Source organism: Eleutherodactylus coqui, chromosome 6 (assembly GCF_035609145.1).
Source record: "Eleutherodactylus coqui strain aEleCoq1 chromosome 6, aEleCoq1.hap1, whole genome shotgun sequence".
Lineage (NCBI taxonomy): Eukaryota > Metazoa > Chordata > Amphibia > Anura > Eleutherodactylidae > Eleutherodactylus > Eleutherodactylus coqui.
In genome coordinates, this window is record NC_089842.1 from 229,599,753 (window position 1) to 229,621,923 (window position 22,171).

The 22,171-nt window shown below is 50.4% G+C and overlaps 1 protein-coding gene across 2 annotated transcripts; it reads right to left on the reverse strand.

The window, feature by feature from the left end:
• Positions 1 to 8,495: 8,495 nt before the first annotated feature.
• Positions 8,496 to 15,188, reverse strand: MLLT11 (MLLT11 transcription factor 7 cofactor). 2 transcript variants are annotated; one of them, XM_066609060.1, is made up of 2 exons: positions 15,096 to 15,188; positions 8,496 to 11,397 (listed from the first exon to the last, which is right to left on the reverse strand). In XM_066609060.1, the coding sequence occupies exon 2, from the start codon at positions 11,389 to 11,391 to the stop codon at positions 11,170 to 11,172; it is 222 nt and encodes a 73-aa protein (XP_066465157.1). In that variant the 5' UTR covers positions 11,392 to 11,397; positions 15,096 to 15,188; the 3' UTR covers positions 8,496 to 11,169. The 2 variants fall into 2 exon arrangements, with proteins under 2 accessions (XP_066465157.1, XP_066465156.1); XM_066609059.1 differs by lacking the exon at positions 15,096 to 15,188 and adding an exon at positions 14,683 to 14,827.
• Between the last annotated feature and the right edge of the window lie 6,983 nt (positions 15,189 to 22,171).

Here is a 22,171-nt window from a genome sequence, read left to right on the forward strand (position 1 = left end):
TTCCGATAAGACCCGGCCGTATGCGCGAGTCACGCAGGTTTTACCGCTGTGCGCCGCGCTATTGCGTATGGCAGCGATATAGTACTGTGCATAACAGTGTATCTCACGCTCGCCGCCATGCGTAGTCTCCTGATATTTTTGTTCAACTTTCCCGTGGTGTCGCTTTGCAACGGCGCAAATATACGCCACCAATACGTAATTTAATTGCATAAGCGCGGCGTTAATTAGGCGCCCATAACGACCAATGGACTCTCGGGCGTAATACGAGGCAAAATAGAACATACTGCGTTCTTTTTTGCACTCGCTTATTATGCAAATGTGAGGAAAACAACGTAAGGCGATGTATCTAATTGCCTGCGAATTACTGAGTATTGCATCGGCGTATATCGCGCATATAATACATGGTAAGCGTGCGCGGCTGAGGCTGGCCTGCACTGCTGCTCTGAAATGGGGCTAAAACTTATGGATAAACGCAAACCGTCTCCTAGATGTGAATGGCGACGCGTTTCAGAGCCGTACGCTCTCTTTAATTAGCTGTACCGTGTGACTGATGGTCCTTCTGTAGGTGAAGCAAACAGGTGGGATTTGCCGGTGTTGCAGGTATTATCGTAGCATTACAGGTTCAAGTCCCTTAAAGGGACGCAAAAAAAACATTAAAAAAACCTTTTTTACGCACTTTCCCATCTTTGTTTAATAAAAAAAAAAAAAAAAGCACATGTTCGGTATCGTCGCATCCGTATCGACCCGAACAATAAATGAAACCTTCTTTTTATCCTGCACGGCAGACGATGGCGGGCTAACTTCACACAGACGTTCGCCAACTTGCGATTTTGCCGCGGAAAGCGTATCACTCCGTCTTGTTTTCAATGGGGAGACCCTGCATCGCACGGCCTGCACCTAGCGCACGGTATATGATGCTGCCACCAGCCCCATTGGAAACAATGGGAGGTGCGATGGCAAGGCCAAAGATAGGACGTGCCGCAATTTGTTTCCGCATCGCTCTTGTGTATGACGCCCTTCATATTTGTGCAAGATTTGTACGTCTCGCAACGCACAAATCTCCGTGATTCTCTCGTCCTTGTAAAGCCGGCCTCATAGAAAAAGGCTAAAAAAAAAAAAATCGGGCCAAGATGCTTTTTTTTGTTCATTGATTAAGGCTGATTTCCCACGGGTGAGCACAATATCGGACCGTACATCTTGGCCCGAGGTCACGCCCGCCATCGTGCGATGCCCCCGCGGATCTGACGCCTCGTATACCTTCAGGGAAGTAGCGATCGGCAAGTGTTTCTCATTGTTTTCAATGCTTGCCGGCCCCATTGAAAACAATAGGCGATGCATTCCGAGGGAACGCCCAAAGATAGGACATGCCGCAGATTTTTCTGCATCGCATTGCTCGTATATATTAGCCCATTTAACCCCTTCCCTCCACAGGACGTAAGGGTATATCATGGCAGCGGAGTACTTCACACCACTGGAAGTACCCTTATGTCATGTGGATAGTGCGAGATCATAAGAGATCTCGCGCTATCCGGCGGCGGGAGTCGGCTGTCACTGATAGCCGGCTTCCCGCTGCAAGAGCGGGGGTGCATCAGAGATGTGCCTCCCGCAGTTTACCCCTTCCCTTCAGCGATCTATGTAGATCGTGATAGGGAAAGGGTTCACAGAGGGAGCGCGCTCCCTCTGTGACGTCAGCGGGCTCTCGCGATGTAATTGCATAGAGCCCAGCTGGTTGCCATGGCAACAGGACGCCACCTACAGGCGTCCTGTATTACCACTGCCTATGATCGCTGTAATAGGCGATAAGACATTGCTGGAGAGAAGTCCTGCAATGCCTGATCATCGGTGCTATGGTGTAAGTCCCCCAGAAGGACACAAATGGTGTACAAAAAAGATCAAAATAATGTACAAAAAATAAAAATGCAAAAAAAATGTTAAACCCCCTTTTTTGTGCTTTTATTCATATAAGCATAAAAAAATCCCACATATTTGGTATCGTTGTGTCCGTAACGACGCGTACAATGAGTTGAACACACTTTTTATCCTGCACAGCGAAAAGCGTTAAAAAAAATGCTAAAAAACCGAGGCAAAATGCTAATTTTTAGCATTTTGCCTCCCAAAAAACGCAATAAAAGTGATCAAAAAAGCTGTATGTACCCCAAAATGGTACCAATGAAAAATACAGCTCCGTCCATGGAAAAATAAAAAAGTTATAGGACTTTGAATTCAGCGATTTAGAAAAAAAAAAAAAGATATCCAAAAAAATATAAGAATTTTGGTATCGTTGTAATCGTACCGTCCCGCAGAAAAAATGTATTGTGTCATATATGTCGCATGATTAACGCTTTAAAGAAAAAACACAAAAAACTATGGCAGAATTGATGCGTTTTCTCTCCGTTATCATAAAAAAAATAATAAAAGTTTTACAATATAGTCAATGTACCCAAAAATGACCCCCATTAAAAACTACAGTTCGCCACGCAAAAAAAAAACAAGCTCTTATACGGCCGTGTTGACGGAAAAATAAAAAGTTATGGCTGCTGAAAAATGGACCAAAAATCATTGCGTCCTTAAGCCCAAAATAGACCGTGTCCTTAAGGGGTTAAAAAAAATGGGGTTCAAATTTGTGCGACATTTGTGTTTCGCAACGCAAAAATCTGGTGTGATTTTCTTGGCCGTGTGAAAGCGGCCTAAGGCCAGCTGCACACCAACAGGTCGGAGTCCCCCGCAAATCGTCCAAAATAGGCCGAGTCACTAAGGGGTTAACAGGTGAATGTGGGGACTTCTCCCTCGTCTTCAGTAGCTGCTGAATTCAGAGTGCCGGATCTGGGAAATTCCTGATAATCCAGCATGGGATTACTTTTCTCACATGCTGGACTATCAGAATTGTCTGTCAAGTGCGGACTAAAGGACTTTTAGTACTTTTATGTCATACCACCATACCGAGGCAATACTCTGGAAACAAAGGGGCCACACAGTGCTTCTCCTACATGAGCCTCTGATCCTGTGCAGCTAGCGCCAGCAGTAGATGTGCCCCGACTAGTTGGAAGTGCGGGGGGGATTACAGATGCTACATCACCTCTTAGGTTTCAGGCCGCTTTGGCAGCGCTGGGAGGTGAAGCGCGTGTGGTTACATTTCTGTTTGAGCTTGTATGGAAGGATTCTCTGGTTTCAGGTGAGGATTTACTGTTTATTTACATTTCTTAGGTCATGGGATCGCATGAAGTATTTTATCTGCTGGCATACGAATGGATGTCATGATGGCCCCGGTACCGGATCACCAGGAGTTAAAGAGAATTTACATCTGCAATGTCCTCAGTAAGTAGAAATATGTACAAGTCACCTCTAAGGTAAGGGCTCGTTCACACAGGCAGTCCGTGAGTACACAGCGTCTTCACAGGCCGAGACGATGTGTACTCTGGGCGTGCTCGCGTTTTTTTGGCGCATGCATGAACAGCGTTTTTCATGCACGGCAAAAAAAAGGTCTGCAGTTCCATTGCTGTAAATATGCAGTGAATATGTATGTATCTTGCACAATCAAAGGCGTATTCCCATTGACTTCAATGGGCCGTAATATGAACCGAAATAAGACACGCTGCATTTGGTTTCACGCACATAAATAGGCAGGTCTGAGTACACCAATGCAAATCAATGGGGCTTCAGCACTGCGTATTATATGGGTTAATACAATGCGTAAATACGTCCGTGTGAATATAGCAGCCAGTACAGCTGTCAGGGAAAGGGGGCGGTGTGCCACCCATCTTTCCAGAATCCAGATTGGTGTATGCATCTACTTATGTATAGATGAGTCGGGGATTTAAAGGGGTTGTCCCGCGAAACAAAGTGGGGTTATACACTTCTGTATGGCCATATTAATGCACTTTGTAATGTACATCGTGCATTAAATATGAGTCATACAGAAGTTATTCACTTACCTGTTCCGTTGCTAGCGTCCCCGTCTCCATGGTGCCGTCTAATTTTCAGCGTCTAATCGCCCGATTAGACGCGCTTGCGCAGTCCGGTCTTCTCCGTGTTGAATGGGGCCGCTCGTGCTGGAGAGCTGCTCCTCGTAGCTCCGCCCCGTCACGTGTGCCGATTCCAGCCAATCAGGAGGCTGGAATCAGCAATGGACCGCACAGAAGACCTGCGGTCCACCGAGGGTGAAGATCCCGGCGGCCATCTTCGCAAGGTAAGTAAGAAGTCACCGGAGCGCGGGGATTCGGGTAAGTACTATCCGGTTTTTTTTTTCAACACATGCATCGGGTTTGTCTCGCGCCGAACGGGGGGGCTATTGAAAAATAAAAAAACCCGTTTCGGCGCGGGACAACCCCTTTAAGACAGTAGCAAGCGCTGGTAATTTTTTTTACATCTGTGGTTTTTATTCACTCATTTTTTCTGATTTGCATAAAATAGCATCAGATCTCGGTGTTAATACACAGCAAACTAGGCCAGTATGTCTGGGTGCATAGACAGTGCATTGGCAGCGTACATTGGAGATATATGCCCAACCAATGCCACTGTATAGGCATAAACTGGCATGTCACTCCTAGGCCCCCCCATGTTAACAAAAATGAATACCACGCAATACATATTTCGCCTGTATACCTTTATGTGGAATAACGAAGACTGCACTATACCATACCCCAATAAATGGTATACCAACATAACGGCCCAGTGAAGACCAAAAAGACACTCTTTGCCTCAGTCTTGTGAATGAAGGTCTCTGGACATGTTGGGCAAAAGGACACATTGCTAGCGCACTAACTTCCTGTAGCTTTCCTAGAATCAGATAGGCTACCTGCACACCGGTCAATTTGCCTCCTACAGACAGGTGGAATTGCGTGTAGACCTCTTGCTTCTGGTGTTAACCTGCTGTATAAGGCTTCATGTCCACGGGCATTGAATTGTGGAATCCTTGTGGGTCACCCACGCGAATGATCGGCAGTTCAGTATGCCCATAGACTATCATTGGGCATCCGCAGGTATTTAAATACCTGCAGATGTCATTTTTCTGTGGATCCCGCAGAGACGGCTTCTATTGAAGTCATCGGAAGCCGTCCGATCTGCGGCATACCCGCAGGTGACACTGCGGACGTTCTGCGGATCCGGAGGAAAGCAGGAGATTTAGGCTGGGTTCACACAGGGCGGATTCCCGTTGGAAATCTCGCGGTTTGGCCGCAGCAAAAGCCGCGAGATTTCCGCCAGGAGAACCGCGGCGGCGGCTTTGAAGCGGCTCGGCCGCATGCTTTTCCGTTGCGGCCGGCGCTCCCATAGAGGAGAGCGCGGCCGCAACGTAAATAAACAAAAAAGGAAAGGTAAACAGACATGCTCAATCTTTGAAAACCGCAGCGGCCGCAGCCGCGGTTTCAACCGGATGTACCGCAGCGGATTAGCCGTCCCGTGTGGACGAGATTTCTGAGAAATCTCATCCACATGGCTGGCTAATCCCGAGATAAGCGGCTGCGGGCGGTTTTGCCGCGGGCGGATCTGCTGCGACGTAAATAAACAAAAAAGGAAAGGTAAACAGACATACTCAATCTTTGGAAACCGCGGCGGCCGCGGTTGCAACCGGATTTACCGCAGCGGATCAGCCGTCCCGTGTGGACGAGATTTCTGAGAAATCTCATCCACATGGCTGGCTAATCCCGAGATTAGCGGCCGCGGGCGGATCTGCTGCGGCAAAACCGCAGCAAATCCGCCCTGTGTGAACCCAGCCTTAAAAGAAAGGGAAAAAAAGCATGGCGCATGCCCGCCACGCAGTCCAGCGTACTGAGCCCATCCACTGTGCAGAAGAAAAAAGATCCGTCCGTGATGGAGGAGACCCGCACCGTGTCCAGACGCAGGATTCCACACTCAGAATCTGTGCGTGCCCGCGGACATGAGGCCTAAGAAGCAGCCATGGCGGCTTCAATGGCACAGGGCACCGTCCAGCAGCTTGTAGTGGAAGCACCAGGCAGACGCAGGCTGGGATGATTGCCTCCCTTAGTTCAGCCTGACCAGATGATCTTCTTCCACTATGCAGCTTCATCTTGTGGAGCTACATGAATCATCCTCCTCCTGTCTCCTCCGCTCAGATGCTCCACAACACACTTAGGCTGCCTGTCCACGAGCAGGTTTAAATTGCGTTCCACACAGCGGTAATCCGGCCGTGGGAAGCACAGTGAACGCTCTCCATAGCGTTGCTATGGAAAGCGCAGCCCCCCTGTCCACGACAGGAGAACCATTGTGATTCTCTGCGCGCGGACGGCTTACCGCAGCATGTTCGGATTTGCCGCGATTCTCCGCGGTCAGCCTATCTGTCAGATGTGCTGAGGATGGTTAATGCTGTATCTATGTACTGAGCTTGGTTCTGGCGCTGTATTTATGTTATGAGCTTGGTTTTGTGGCTGTGTTTATGTCACTAGCTTGGTTCTAGTGCTATATTTAGGCCCAATGTCCACAGGCGGATCTGATTTGCGGATCAGCAAATCAAGCCACCCATAGGTATACACGGACGTCCGCAAATGAAATAAAGCATGTGGATTTGATTTGCGGACCTTTTGGTCTAGGGGAAAAAAAAGAAGAAAATCGCAGCATGCTCCATTTCAGTGCGGATCCCACACAGACGACTTCCATTGAAGTCAATGCAAGCCATCTGATCCGCGGCCCGTCCGCAATTAAATCATGGGTGGGTCGCGGATTCCGGGGAAAAGCAGGAGTTTAAAATAAAAACAAACTCCATCGTGCATGTGCGGCGGCAGCAGGAGCCTTCGCATACGAGAAAATGAAGACCGGACGGGTAAGTAGAAGACCCGCAGTGTCCTAAGCTGCAGCCAGGGTTTGATTCCGCTGCAGATTACCGCATGCAAAATCTGAACAGCCCATGGACTTGAGACCTTATGTTATGAGCTTGGTTCTGGTGCTGCATTGATGTCACTAGCTTGTTTCGGTTTTCATGTTATAAGTTGGTTCTGGTACTGTATTGATGTAACTAGCTTGGTTCTGGTGCTGTGTTCATGTTATGATTAAGGATGAGCGAGCACCTAAACGCCCGGGTCCGCGTTATTTAAGTCGAGCTTTTCGTAAAATTCGAGAGCTCTACTCCAGTAATGAACCCCATTGACTACAATGGGAGACTCGAGCATTTTTGTATGCAGGACGCCGGGTCCTGAGTGTTTTTTTTTTTCTTGGTTTTCTTTCTCTCTCTCTCCCTGCCCAAAAATCTGCCATTGACGCGGCAGGGAGGGGCCAAAACAGGCACGTCACAGCGAGGAGGAGCCAAAAACTGGGGAGGGGTCAAACACGACGTGATGCTCGTTCGAGTAACGAGCACCATCGAGTATGCAAATACTTAAACGAGCATCAAGCTCGGCAGAGTACGTTCACTCAACTTTAGGCTGCATTCCCACGAACGTATATCGGCTCGGTTTTCACGCAGAGCCGATATACGTCGTTCTCATCTGCAGGGGAGGGAGGATGGAAGAGCCAGGAGCAGGAACTGAGCTCCCGCCCCCTCTCTGCCCCTCTGCACTATTTGCAATGGGGAGAGGCGGAATGGGGGCAGGGCTAATTCTTGAACCTTAGCCCCGCCCCCTTCCATTGCAAATAGTGCAGAGGGGCAGAGAGGGGGCGGGAGCTCAGTTCCTGCTCTTGGCTCTTCCATCCTCCCCCCGCAGATGAGGACGACGTATATCGGCTCGGTTGATATACGTTCATGTGAATGCACCCTTAGTTCTGACCTTGGTTCTGGTGGCGTATCTATGTAATGAGCTCATTCTGGTACAATATTTATTCACTGAACTGTTCCGGTGGGGTATGCTGCTATCTTGCTGCTGTTCGCACAAGCAGACTGCATATATATATATATATATATATATATATATATATATATATATTAGTTTTTCCTTATGGTTGGGGGGAATTCTACAGAGAGCACCATCTAACCTAAGCCCAGCACTGGAAGCCGGCGCTCTCCTGATGCTGGAGTATATGAAAACATCTGCAATAAAATCCAGCTAGTATAAATTACCTGAGCCTTCTGCACCTGACTGATAAGGTCACCCTTTAAGTAAGTTGGATGATTCTCCAACTGTGTTACTACTGGAGTGGGATCAGCTATCATAGTCATACTGTACCTGTTAATGCATTTTATGCTGCAGTTCCTTCTTTCACCAGCAGATGGACAGATCTACAAGTAAGAATTTGACTTGAAGATTCTAGAATATATGAGGCAAATACACATTTCCTATCGTATTATCATTGTAACAGCACCTCTTACCTGAAGTTATGTTTGCGTACAATGGCGTCGTTCACGTGACATGACACCCTTAGGAGAACAAGGGCGTTTTTCTATCCTTCTATTTGCATACCTTTCTTCCAGGGAGCATTGCATGGCCTATAAGACTCCCTGCACTCTGCACCAGGAGAAACAGCAGCAGACCCTTAGGAGAAGAAATGCCCCAAAAATTCACACACTACACACACATAGAAAATACAACAATAATGAAGAAAAAGTGCAATTTACAACTGAAATCTTTATTTGGCGCAGTGCCTACTTCAATAGTGTAACACTGAAGGGGCGCAGTCTTGCTTGGTGAAATGTTTTGTGGACCTGGCTATAACATAAAGTGAATACCAGCTTATAACATTCACATTACTCCAGAACCCATTGTAGTTACTTATAGAGTGACTTCCAGAAATGTGCAGCTCTTCTGTTCCCATGACCCTATGATAACACTTCCTGGTCATTCAACTTTGTAATAGAAATAGTGTGACGATTCAAAATCAGCATCCACATCAATATGTACTGTTAGAATAATGGTGGCTATGTGCAGGCATGAATGAGATTCCTGTGACAACAGGCAAGAAGTCGTGTCATGGGGAATAGTAGTAGTACTTGACCTCCACATTACTGTGAGAATCTGGTGGTCATGCAATATACAAGACTAGGGCTAGTAGAAGGTATTGATATTTTCTACCCCTTGCACTGTACATGAAGATGGTTACTGGTTTCTAGGCTTAAAGAGGTTGTACCACAATTGAAAGTTATCCCACAGGATAGGGAATAACGTCCTAATTGGTGGGGGTCTCACTGTTGAAAAACCCACCCATCTCCAGCATGGGACTCCTCTGTGCAGCTCTGTTTGTCACTATGGGGGCCACTTCAACCTCTGCAGTGATGTGGATGGTCAGCTCTCCATTCATTTTAATGGTACCGGTCCAATTGAAAGTCAGTAGAGCGCTGCATTCAGTCTCTTCCTCACTGCGGGGGAATAGTAAGCCCCAGTGAGTAGGATGGCTGGCATAGGACCCCCGTTCTTATACCCATTTTGCCATATTGAAATAAATGGGAACTTGGCCTACAATACCAAGCCTGGCCACTGCGGTGAGAACGAAACTGTCTGCATCTTGCTTAAAGGGGTTGTCCCGCAAAAGCAAGTGGGGTTAAGCACTTCTGTATGGCCAGATTAATGCACTTTGTAATATACATCGTGCATTAAATATTGGCCATACAGAAGTTATACGCTTACCCCCTCCGGAGATGGCGTCCCCATGGCTCCGACCGAAGCCTTCCTCTCCCTCGATTAGACGCGCTTGTGCAGTCTGCCCTCTTCTGCCCAGCTCCGGCGTGCTCACGCGGCAGAGGTCTTCTGCGCATGCGCAGAAGACCTGTGCGGCGCGAGCAGGCCGGCGCGGCTGCTTCAGCGCAAACGCCTCTAATCGAGGGAGAAGGCTTCGGTCGGAGCCATGGAGACGGGGACGCCAACGCCGGACGGGGTAAGCGTATAACTTCTGTATGGCCAATATTTCATGCACGATGTATATTACAAAGTGCATTAATATGGCCATACAGAAGTGTATACCCCCACTTGCTTTCGCGGAACAACTCCTTTAAGGCCTCCTGCAGACGGGCAGGTCGGACACCGCATGCCGGATTCCCACAGCAGAGTTCGACCCACTTCCCAGCCCATGACCCCAGCTTACCTGTCCGGCGGCTTCTGCACACCGGCGGGACTGAGGGGCGACGCGTATCCCGCGATACTTCCGCAGTGCTCACTGCGGAAGTGGCACGGGACGGACGGCTTCAATTAACTTCAATGGAAGCTGGCCGTGCGTAACCCACACGAAATCGCAGCATGCTGCGATTTACTCTCCACAAGCGGAAAATCACAATCGATTTCCACTCGTGGAGATGAAATCGTGTTTTGCCATTGAATACTATGGGCTGTATTTGTTGCAGAGACCAGATGTGGACGCCCACCGCGGACTCTGCAATGCGAATACGCCCGTGTGCAGGAGGCCTTAATCAGCTCAGTGCATGAGCACAGTGACCCAGCAAACTGCAGATCATCGGGGGGGGGGGGGGGGGGTCTAGGTGAAGAAACCTGATTATTTAGGCCATAAATAGTTTACAACTGGACAACCCCTTTAACCTTTTTTCCTAAATTCATGGCTGCAGTTTGGTCTTAAAGTGACCCTCCAAACGCCGATCACATGAGCCGCACTAGCCAGTCAGAGAGCTGTAATGCATCCGTAGTCTAACACACTATAGATAAGTAATTGGAATATTATGGTGGCTATTTTGGATGACCAAAAACGGGTCCCAGAACCGGTGAATCCATAGGGCAACGGCAGATAATATAACTCCGCCTCTAGTACGGCGACACACTCTTGTCCCAAAACCAGAGTCGCTTTAACTTCTCACGACTGAACACCAATCAGACATCTTACTGACAAGTAACCTCCTCGCTCGTTACTAGGAGTCACCGGCAGAACTCTTTGGAATTTGCAATGCAGATACAAACCCATTTAATGTACCGCTAACACAGGGGCTAAAGAGGATTAGATGCAGATCAGCCACTTCTGACACCTACATCGGGAGAGCAGATGCTTCACCTTCGATGGGATGCGCAGAAGTGATCTGAGAAAAACCATCTGCCTTACAAAGGAATCGGCTTTGGTTCGGTTTTCATCAACCGTTATGACAGTGCGAGGCGTCACATCTCCGAGATGGAAAACTCAAACTTTATCAGTAGTTACAAGAGTGAAAATAAAGAAATGTAAACAATGTAAAGACATTCAACGAGAAACCGCCAGGGTCGTGAAATAAATAATCATAAATAAGCGTCGCAAGTGATCTGTGGTCGGAAGGCAGGCCGAGTACAGCAAGGCCTCGGGTTGGTTGGTTTTTTTCTAGATCAAGTCGAAGTCCAAGGTGTCGATGCTGGCGATGGGTTCTCGCCAGAAGTTGAAGGCAGTGTACTCCAGCAGGGCATCTTCCTCTTTACATTCATCTTTGGAAGTCTTGGTGGTTTCTCCTAAGCCGAGGCACTCCAGTTCGGAGAGATCCAGTTCTGGGATTGGAAGTTTCCAGAAGAGAAAGGAATCATATTGGCTGCTTAGTGTGTCCAGCATGATGACCTGGAAAACGGAGGAGAAGATAGATTACACCTACATGATGGAGGAGAAGGTACATCGCTCCCCAACCCCTGCGGAGAAAAGGCTTTTCCCAACCAAAGAACGAGCTCTGAAGATGTTTTCAACATGTTCAACAACAGTTGGATGATTATTCTTTTAACAGCGGGTTCCCCCGGCGCCTGACTACAGGTGACCATTAGACTTGGCCGAGTGTTCATGTCTTTACGGATTAAACTCTAATGTGAATGGGGTCCTTTACACAAGTTGCTAATCAACTAAATGAACATCCGTAGAAATGTGAATTCCTGAGTATTGCCCCGTGTAAGTTAGGGTGCATTCACACGAACGTATATCAGCTCGGTTTTCACGCCGAGCCGATATACGTTGTCCTCGTGTGCAGAGGGGGGAGGATGGAAGAGCCAGAAGCAGGAACTGAGCTCCCGCCCCCTCTCTGCCTCCTCTCCACCCCTCTGCACTATTTGCAATGAGAGGAGGCAGGATGGGGGCGGGGCTAAGGTCTGGGAATTAGCCCCACCCCCATCCCGCCTCTCCCCATTGCAAATAGTGCAAAGGGGGGCGGAGAGGAGGCAGAGAGGGGGCGGGAGCTCAGTTCCTGCTTCTGGCTCTTCCATCCCCCCTCTGCACACGAGGACAACGTATATCGGCTCGGCGTGAAAACCGAGCTGATCTACTGTACGTTCGTGTGAATGCACCCTTAGGCAGCGATAACTCAACAAATGAGCAACCGTCCTTAGTCAACCCCCTTGTATACGGGACTCTAATCAGGACTGAACCTTCGTCAACTCGATCATTGCCTTGTGTAAACAAGACAGCAATCGGCCAACAAGCAAATTCTTATTTGTTGGCTGATCAGGCCTTTTATACTGCCAAAAAAAAACAAACATAATTGTCGGCACCACATCTCCCCAAGTCAACAGGGGGCGCACCGACAACAGTGATGGAAATGTATGGGGGACGAACAATTGTATGTGATCATATATGAAGGCCAGGTAAACGAACACTGATAGGTTTGGGTTTTTTGTTATAAGGTTTTAAATTATTAATAATTATAATCTTTTATATAGCGCCAACATATTTCGCAGCAAATGGGATTTTTTTCAAGTTTCCTTTCCTTTATTTTTACAATTAAAAAAAAAATTCAACTTATTACTTTTTTCATCCCCATAGGGGTCTTGAACTTGAGGTTGTTTGATCACTTCTACCATAAAGTACAATACTGAAGTATTGCACTATATTTTATTTCTGACGGTATTCTATTAGGATGCGCCATAGACCTGTCCTAAAAGACAGAGATACATGGCAGCCTTCAGAAGGGTGGAGGACCTTTCGGGAACCCTTCTACTCCAATTGGGGCATTGTCAATTTTGACAGTAGCATTTTAAACAGCCGCGATTAGCATTAAAGCAGATATGAGCTGTTGCTGGCGGGTGGCAGCTGTGTATGGAAGCATGATTGGCTTCCGATAACGCCCCATACAAACCCCGATGCTGTAGGATGTACAATACATGTTCGTCCAGAAGTGTCAGGGGGTTAAGAAACGCCAGATTTTTTTCGTCGAGGTGCCTTCCCCTCTCCCCATACACAGCCCTGCGGACGGCTCCCTCTAAATCATGTAGTCACACTGACTGAAATAGCACCGCTCATACCGCAGTCTGCTCGCCACACCCATGGCAGCAAGAGCGCCATCACCCTGCTATTTATAACCAGCACATCCAGGATTGGACATCACACAGACACATTCCTGGATGGTGATACATCCGCCTCAGTGGCCCAGTCCAAATAGAAGAATCAGGATTTAGGACCCAGTCTTCCCCTCCGGCATCGGACCATCCTCATCACACTTCATGGCGGGTATTGGGAATTCAAAATGTGGTGTGTGTTACAGGGCGGAGGCTGCCAATCCGGCACTTGTAACCTCCCTCCCATAGAGAACGCCCTGATCTCATATCAGTGTCAATAATAGAAGAGAACGCCCCCCCCCCCCCCCCCCCCCCCCCATATGATAAGAACATTCTAGGTGAGGCGAGAATTCATATAGGTGCCGAAAAATCATCACAATGGAATTACTGACATTTAGTCATGTGGTAAGGGGGAGAGACCGAGCAGCAGAAGGGATGGATGAATCAATAGAAGATTGGATGGATAGACAGACGAATGGAATGATAGATAGAAAGTAATGCATATAAATCCTATAATGGACACATTTTATAGCACTCATTCATATCACATATACCCCTGTAGGGGGTCAAAGCAGACCGTTCCATTTCCCTGAAAATAAGACACTGTCTTAGATTTCACTTTTTTACATGCATAGCTGCCTGGACACTATTTAATTTGACTTTTTATTAACTGTCACTAGGGCTTAATTTTGAAACAGGGCTTATATATTTCAAGCGTCCTCAAAAATCAGGCTATGGCTTATTTCATCTTGCAGAGCTGCACACTCATAAGATATGCTGCATGGGGCGAGGAGGATGGGGGGTGCCGGTCCTCACTGCATGGGGCGAGGAGGATGGGGGGGTGCCGGTCCTCACTGTGCATGGGGCGAGGAGGATGGGGAGGTGCCGGTCCTCACTGTGCATGGGGCGAGGAGGATGGGGGGGTGCCGGTCCTCACTGTGCATGGGGCGAGGAGGATGGGGGGGGGGGGGTGCCGGTCCTCACTGTGCATGGGGCGAGGAGGATGGGGGGGGGGGGGGTGCCGGTCCTCACTGTGCATGGGGCGAGGAGGATGGGGGGGGTGCCGGTTCTCACTGTGCATGGGGCGAGGAGGATGGGGGGGGGTGCCGGTCCTCACTGTGCATGGGGCGAGGAGGATGGGGGGGGGTGCCGGTCCTCACTGTGCATGGGGCGAGGAGGATGGGGGGGGGGGGGGGGGGTGCCGGTCCTCACTGTGCATGGGGCGAGGAGGATGGGGGGGGGGGGGGGGGTGCCGGTCCTCACTGTGCATGGGGCGAGGAGGATGGGGGGGGGGGGGTGCCGGTCCTCACTGTGCATGGGGCGAGGAGGATGGGGGGTGGCAGTCCTCACTGTGCATGGGGCGAGGAGGATGGGGGGTGGCAGTCCTCACTGTGCATGGGGCGAGGAGGATGGGGGGTGGCAGTCCTCACTGTGCATGGGGCGAGGAGGATGGGGGGTGGCAGTCCTCACTGTGCATGGGGCGAGGAGGATGGGGGGTGGCAGTCCTCACTGTGCATGGGGCGAGGAGGATGGGGGTGCCGGTCCTCACTGTGCATGGGGCGAGGAGGATGGGGGTGCTGGTACTCACTGTGCAGGTGGAGGGGATGCTGCTTGGAAGCAGATGGCTGCAGGCAGGTCTGGGCTCCTCCTGGAGACAGGGAGGTTGCTGGAGAATCTTCTGTGTGGCTTTGTCTGTGTGAGGCAGCAGCTCCTCCTACCTCAGACCTCAATCCTCTCACAGCGGAGGATTCTGGGCCAATGATTCAGCCAAATTCTACAGGCTGCTCATTACCTTAAATAACAACTCCCAGTGGGCACTGGTTCTTCCAGCGTGTTCTCTGCAAGGAGCGAGACGAGATGGGACACAGCTGAGGAAGGACACTGGTGTCCAATAAGTAGTGCTGAGGGGCTGCTGAATCACCTCATCTGAAATCACCATCATCTGGTGCTGAAGCAGTTAAATGCAGAAATGTTATCCTATGGATGACAGATTATATGTACCTGTGTATACAGGGGGTCCAGAAAGTCTTCACACCTTCTCACTTGTGCCCTACTTTAAAAAAGACATAGACAAACTGGAGGAAGTTCAGAGAAGAGTTACCAGGATGGTGAGCGGTCTGCAAATCATGTCCTATGAGGAACGGTTAAAGGATCTGGGAATGTTTAGCTTGGAAAGAAGAAGGCTGAGAGGAGACTTAATAGCTGTCTACAAATATCTGAAGGGTTGTCACAGTGCAGAGGGATCAGCCCTATTCTCATCTGTACAAGGGAAGACTAGAAGCAATGGGATGAAACTGAAGGGGAAGAGACACAAATTAGATATTAGGCTGTATTCCCACGAAAGTATATCGGTTCGGTTTTCACGCCGAGCCGATATACATCGTCCTGATCTGCAGGGGGGGGGAGATGGAAGAGCCAGGAGCAGGAACTGAGCTCCCGCCCCATCTCCGCCCCTCTGCACTATTTGCAATGGAGAGGCGGGATGGGGGCGGGGCTAATTCACAGAACTTAGCCCTGCCGCCGTCCCGCCTCTCCCCATTGCAAATAGTGGAGAGGGGGCGGGAACTCAGTTCCTGCTCCTGGCTCTTCCATCTTCCCCCCCTGCAGATCAGGACGACGTATATCGGCTCAGCGTGAAAACCGAGCCGATATACGTTCGTGGAAATGCAGCCTTAGACAGTGAGGGTGATCAATGAATGGAATAGGTTACCACGGGAGGTGGGGAGTTCTTCAGTGGAAGTCTTCAGAGGCCGGACAGACATCTGTCTGGGATGATTTAGGCCTCATGTCCACGGGCAGGTCAGGTTCCGTGGGCGGGAGCCCCGCTGCAGGAACCCACCCTGCCTGCTGCATGAGGACATTACTTACCAGTCCAGATGCGTGCGGAACATCCGTCCTCCCCTCTGTGCATGTGGGCGGGCATGCCAGCCAGCACGCCCCCCACACATGCGCTTTGCAGATTTTTTTTTTCTTTTTTAAATCTCTTGCTTTCCTGCGGGATATGCAGTACACTCGCAGTGACAGTTCTAGATGTGCCGCAGATCGGACGGCTTCAATGGAGCCATCCCTGCGGGATCCGCGGCAAAATGGGTCATGCTGCGATTTGTTTTCCGGACTGGAAGGTGCGGAAAACAGACGCATGCTTTAATTAAGCTGCGGGCGCTCATGATTGTGTATGGGCAGCTGCTTGAACTCCAGATCATCCGCGTGGGTGCCCCACGTGGATTACGGAATTCAAACCCGCCCGTGGACATGAGCCCTTAGTGAATCCTGCATTGAACAGGGGGTTGGACCAGATGGGTACTGGTGCATCTTGTCTCCACCGGAAGAAAGGGTGGAGACATGGTTGGATGGTGGGGAGAGTGACAGCGGGGGACCGGAGTGCAGATGAATCAGTGCTTAGCTACATTGACAGCGGTGCCGGCTTGAGTGCCGCCATCTCAATTCATCCAGCGATGTGACAGTGGGGCCGGAGATAGGGAGGCTGTGGGGAGACTTACTGCACCAGAGCCGAAACAGAAAGAAGTGAGAGCGGCTGGAAAAATAACATGAGCCGGCAGGAGAGATGATGTGAGAACGCCGGTGAGAGTGACAGGAGGCGGGAGGTGAGATGCTGCTACATGGGCAGCTACTGTGACAGCGACTGGGACCTGAAGTGCTCTGGAACCTGGGGACCTGAGATGCGGACAGCCGGGAGAGGCGGAACGTGACATGCTGTGTGTGGGGAGCAGCCAGTAAACTGTTAGGGGCGTGACCTGCCCCCTCCCCTGTAACTCCACCCGGCCAACCCATGTCTCCACCCTTTCTTCCACTGGAGACAAGATGCACCAGTACCGACCAGATGACCCTGGAGGTCCCCTCCAACTCTACCATTTTATGCCCTCTTCATTCTGCACTCAGTACCCCATAATAACTCAGTGTGAACAGAATGGGTGAAATCTTTGTAAGCTTTTTAAAATGAAAAGCTCCCGTTTAGCACTGACATAAGTATTCACATCCCTGTACTCGGTACTTAGGTGAAGCCCTGCTGGTAGTGATTCCAGACTCCAGTCTTCTTGGGGATGATGCCACAAGGTTCACACCCCTGGATTTGGGGATTTTCTGCCCTCTGTCTGGTTGGATGGGGGCCATCTGTGGACTGTCAGGTCTCTCCAGAGATGTCCCATTGGGTTCAGGGCTCTGACTGGGCCACTCAAGGACATTCACAGAGTTGTCCCTAAGCCCCTCTGGTGTTGTCTGGGGTCCTAGGATCATTGTCTTGTTGGGTGGTGACCCTTCTGCCAGATCTGAGGTCCCCTGCGCTCTTGATCAAGTTGTCATTTTCTCTGTGCTTTACCCCATTCAGCTTTCTATCCTTCCTGACAGTCTCCACTCCCCCAGCATGATGCTCCACCACCAGGTGTCACTGTAGGGATGGTATTGGGCAGGTGATGAGGGGCCCTGGGTCCATGCACCCTGACTGGTCTCTCCTCCCCCAGCATGATGCTTCACCATCAGGTGTCACTGTAGGGATGGTATTGGGCAGGTGAAGAGCGGCGCCTGGTTTCCCTCCACCCTGACCGGTCTCCCCATCCCCAGCATGATGCTCCACCACCAGGTGTCACTGTAGGGATGGGATTGGGCAGGTGATGAGCAGCGCCTGGTTTCCATCTACCCTGATCGGTCTCCCCTCCCCCAGCATGATGCTACCACCACCACGTATCACTGTATGGATGGTATTGGGCAGGTGATGAGCGGCGCCTGGTTTCCATCCACCCTGACCGGTCTCCCCTCCCCCAGCATGATGCTGCACCACCAGGTGTCACTGTAGGGATGGTATTGGGCAGGTGATGAGCGACGCCTGGTTTCCTCCAGACAGAACATTGAGGCCTCATGTCCACGGTAAAAAGATTATTTAAAATCTGCAGCGTTTTTCCCGCACGTGGATCCGCGCCCCATAGCGATGCATTAGACACCCGCAGGTAGTTAAATACCTGAGGATGTCATTTTCCCCTGAGGCGCGGATTGCGTGTGCGGGAAAAAAACCACGGCATGCTCCACTTTAGTGCGGGTCTCCCGCGGGAACGGCTCCCGCAGGCTTCTATTGAAGCCTATGGAAGCCGTCCGGATCCGCGGAACACCCGTACCTGAATTAAAACTTACCTGTCCAGACGCTGCGGATCTTTCCTCAGTCGCGGCCAGATCTTCTGTCTTCGGCCCGGAGCATGTGCGTGGCACGCTGCCGGCGTGCCGAGCACACCCGCCGGGCTGAAGAGAGAAGATCCGGCCGCGACTGAGGGAAGATCCACAGCGTCCGGACAGGTAAGTTTAATTTTTTTTTTTTAGCCTCATGTCCCCGGGAAAGGAGGGACCCGCTGCGGGATTCTGCATGGAGAATCCGCAGTGGGCCTGATTTTCCCCGTGGACATGAGGCCTGAGGCCACTACTACATATATACTTGTAAAAACGCTGCATTTTAGAGCTTGTCTAAATCATTGGTAGCGTTTGACAGGGTTTAGCGCTGCATCTAAAATGGAGTCCGCTAGGCTCTTGGGCACTTTCAGAGCAGCAGAGATGTGTTTGTAGCTTCTCCAGATCTGTTCCTCCCCACAATCCTGTCTCTGAGCTCTACAAGCAGTTCTTTCCTCCTCCTCCTCGATTTTGGCTCGTGGGCTGCATTCCCACGAACGTACATCGGCTTGGTTTTCACGCCGAGCCGATATACGTTGTCCTCGTGTGCGGGGGGGGGGGTGTGTGTGGAAGAGCCAGGAGCAGGAACTGAGCTCCCACCCCCTCTCTGCCTCCTCTCCACCCCTCTGCACTATTTGCAATGAAAGGAGGTGGGGTAGGTGGGGCTAAGTGCTGAGAATTAGCCCCGCCTCTGCCCCATAGTGCAGAGGGGCACAGAGGGGGCGGGAGCTCAGTTCCTGCTCCTGGCTCTTCCATCCTCCCCCCCTCCCTGCACACAAGGACGACGTATATCGGCTCGGCGTGAAAACCGAGCCGATATACGTTCGTGTGAACGCACCCTAATATGCATTGTGAGTGGTGAGACCTGATATACTGTAGATGAGGGGTCTTTTATGTCCAACTGAATTTACCGCAGGTGACTCCAATCAGGGCAGCACACCTTTGCTTCTGTGAGTTCTATCTTGTCTAGCTAGGGTTAATATCTTCAGTCCTGTCTAACTAGGTTAATTAGTTCTGCAGTTATTAGCTGAGGTAGTGGCTGGTGATTGACAGCTGTCAGCCAACCAGATTTTCCCCACTCTATATATAATCCAGCTCTTCCTGGTTGGGAGTTGAGGGTTATATTTCAATGTCCCTGATCAAGTGAGCTTGCTTAGGGCTCCTGGCTTTCTGTCTGTCTTGCATTCTGGGTTCTTGTCCTTTTATTTATTGTCAGTTTCTGTTTGTCCCTGGTTTACTGTACTCTGGTTCCCCTCTGACTTTGGGCCTGTCCTCGTGGAAGTAGTGGGGTCGTCCTTTTCGGGACGGCTGCTACGCTTCGAGGTGTGTTGTGTCGGAGGGGTTCAGAGTGCCCCGCTCCTTTGTTACCCTTTGGTTCTGTTAGCTCTTGCATCTAGCCACCTTGGTAGCAATCAAACATATCTGTCCTGACTGCTCTGGTACCAAATCACCACATGGTTTTGTAAGCAGTCCAGAGGAATGGGAGGATAATGTGAAGTGTCTTACCAAAGAGTGTGAATACTTATATCAATGCAAAATGTTAGAAATAGTTTTTCATTTTTTTAAAGTTTACAACGAACATTCTGTTGTCACTTTGTCATTATGGGGTACTGAGTGCAGAATGATGGAGGCATCCGGCCACAACATAAAAACATGTAGGAAAAGGGGGAGGGTCTGAAGACTTTCCAGATCCACTGAATGTCATGGCCTGGCTGAAACCTAGCTGAGAGACAAAAAGGATATTAGAAGTGAAACCCCAAATGTCAGCATGTCATTATCCTGTAGCCCAAGTATCAACATTGTCCCGTCCCCCCGATTGTCAGCGTGTCATTGTCCCGTCCCCCCGATTGTCAGCGTGTCATTGTCCCGTCCCCCAAGTATCAGTTTAAGGGTATTATTGTATCTTGACGCCACCAGGAAATTCTGGTGCAGACAAGAGTGACAGGGGGGTGATGCCCCCTGTTGCTGATTGACTGCCAAGATGTCTCCCTTGAAGGTCAGTCTAATTCTTCCCTCCCTGGAGAGTGCTCTGCTGGTCACAATGCCACCCCCGCCCCCTCCCCACAATCGGGGTTGTGTTCCCGCGCTCCTCCTGTCCCAGCAGCGTGCTTTCACTCTAACCAACACCCGTGATCATGTACTGGGCGCTGCTGACACTCACCCCCTTCCTGCTGTTCCTGATGAGTTTCGGCACTCCTCCGGTTTTAGGACCCTGCTTATGTTCTGCCCGCTGCCCTCCGCTGCTGACAGTAACCCCCCACCCCCGCAACCACCTCACCCCACCCCCCAATGCTATTGGCCATCAGTTCCAATGGTCCTCCGCTTCCAGCAGCGTGTTAATCTTCATCCCGCTGAACTGCTGCACTCCTCCGCTGCTCAGTCACCCAGCCCACTATGTCAGCGCAACTGCCTAGGGGAGGACAGCGTCGGTACACATTGCAGCCTGGGCTGGAGGGTTAGGGTACGTTTTGCTTTCACTATTAGCTGTAAATGCTTGCATGTTACAGCAGTAACATAGAAGCATTTACACCGAATCATTAACGCCGAACCAGACGGCAGGCACAATCTAGTCCCGGGGCTGCTAGGACCTTCAAGCAGCTTCACAAATTCTGCCAATCGGGATCTGGGGGTGTGAGAGGGGCGTTCCTGTTGTCAAACCCCTAGCTTCCGGTGGCGTCAAGATACAATAATACCGGGCTTAAGTTCCCGACTCTACACTCTTCTTATTGCCCCGATGGGTGACAATGGTATAAGTATGGCTCCCTGTACATAACCACATGATCAGATAAGTGGGACTGATACACGGCAGATATATGTGTGAGGTATCGGTTTCTAAGTTATCACTGAAGTACCAAATTCTTGCCACAACATATACAGATCCGAGCACCGCAGTCTACAACTGTCTCCCTTTCGGGATATGACCTATATCTGTCGTCACCCTGATTCAGTAATTTAATTCCACAACTGCAGTGAAGACTGACACATAGGCAGAGCAATGTAAGAGAGAAACGGATAGTACCACACATGACCGTGCAGGGTGATGGCTGCTATTAGTGGTAACAGCTGAACAGTGTGTGAAACAACTGCAGACGGGCGGATGACTCACGGAAGTGCGCCGTAACCTAGAGTATCCCAGCCGCTGCAGCAGTGGAGCTCTCCTTTAAGGCAGAGCGGTGATCTTTGTATCATATCTTGAACTCATTAGACTCCTTTCAATGGCTGAGAGTTAGAGATGAGCGAGCATACTCGCTATGGGCAATTGCTGGAGCGAGCATTGCCCTTAGCGAGGACCTGCCCGCTCGAGAGAAGAGGTTCGGCTGCCGGCGCGGGTGAGAGGTGAGTTGCGGCAGTGAGCAGGGGGGAGAGAGGGAGAGAGAGATCTCCCCTCCGTTCCTCCCCGCTCTCCCCCGCCACTCCCTGCCCGCCGCCGGCAGCCGAACCTTTTCTCTCGAGCGGGCAGGTACTCGCTAAGGGCAATGCTCGCTCCAGCAATTGCCCTTAGCGAGTATGCTCGCTCATCACTACTGAGAGCATCAGTGCGTGTTTTCTGCGCACATGACTTGCTCGCGCTCAGTGAGGCCCGCTGAAACACACACAAAAGTGCAAGAAACCTCCCACAAAACCGCCTCGCAGAGACGCTTACGCTCATGTGAATCCGGCCCTAGGGGGATCAAATCATTCACCCAGCCTCCACTCCCAGTAACCAGCCCGTGGTTCACAGTTGCCCGTCTACACGGCCGACCGTTGCTCAATGCATAAAGTGAATGATCAATGATAAGCGAACGAATTCTCATTCATCATTCAGTCGGTGCATTCATTTACACTGAACGACAATTCTTCCGATTCTTTCTGCATGTGGGAATAGGAAGCGTGTAAAAGGGCCCTAAAGGCCGGCGACAGATGAGCGT

Excerpts from the sequence above, each read along its gene's own strand:
- MLLT11 (XM_066609060.1), bottom strand. The coding sequence starts at position 11,391 with ATGCTGGACACACTAAGCAGCCAATATGATTCCTTTCTCTTCTGGAAA.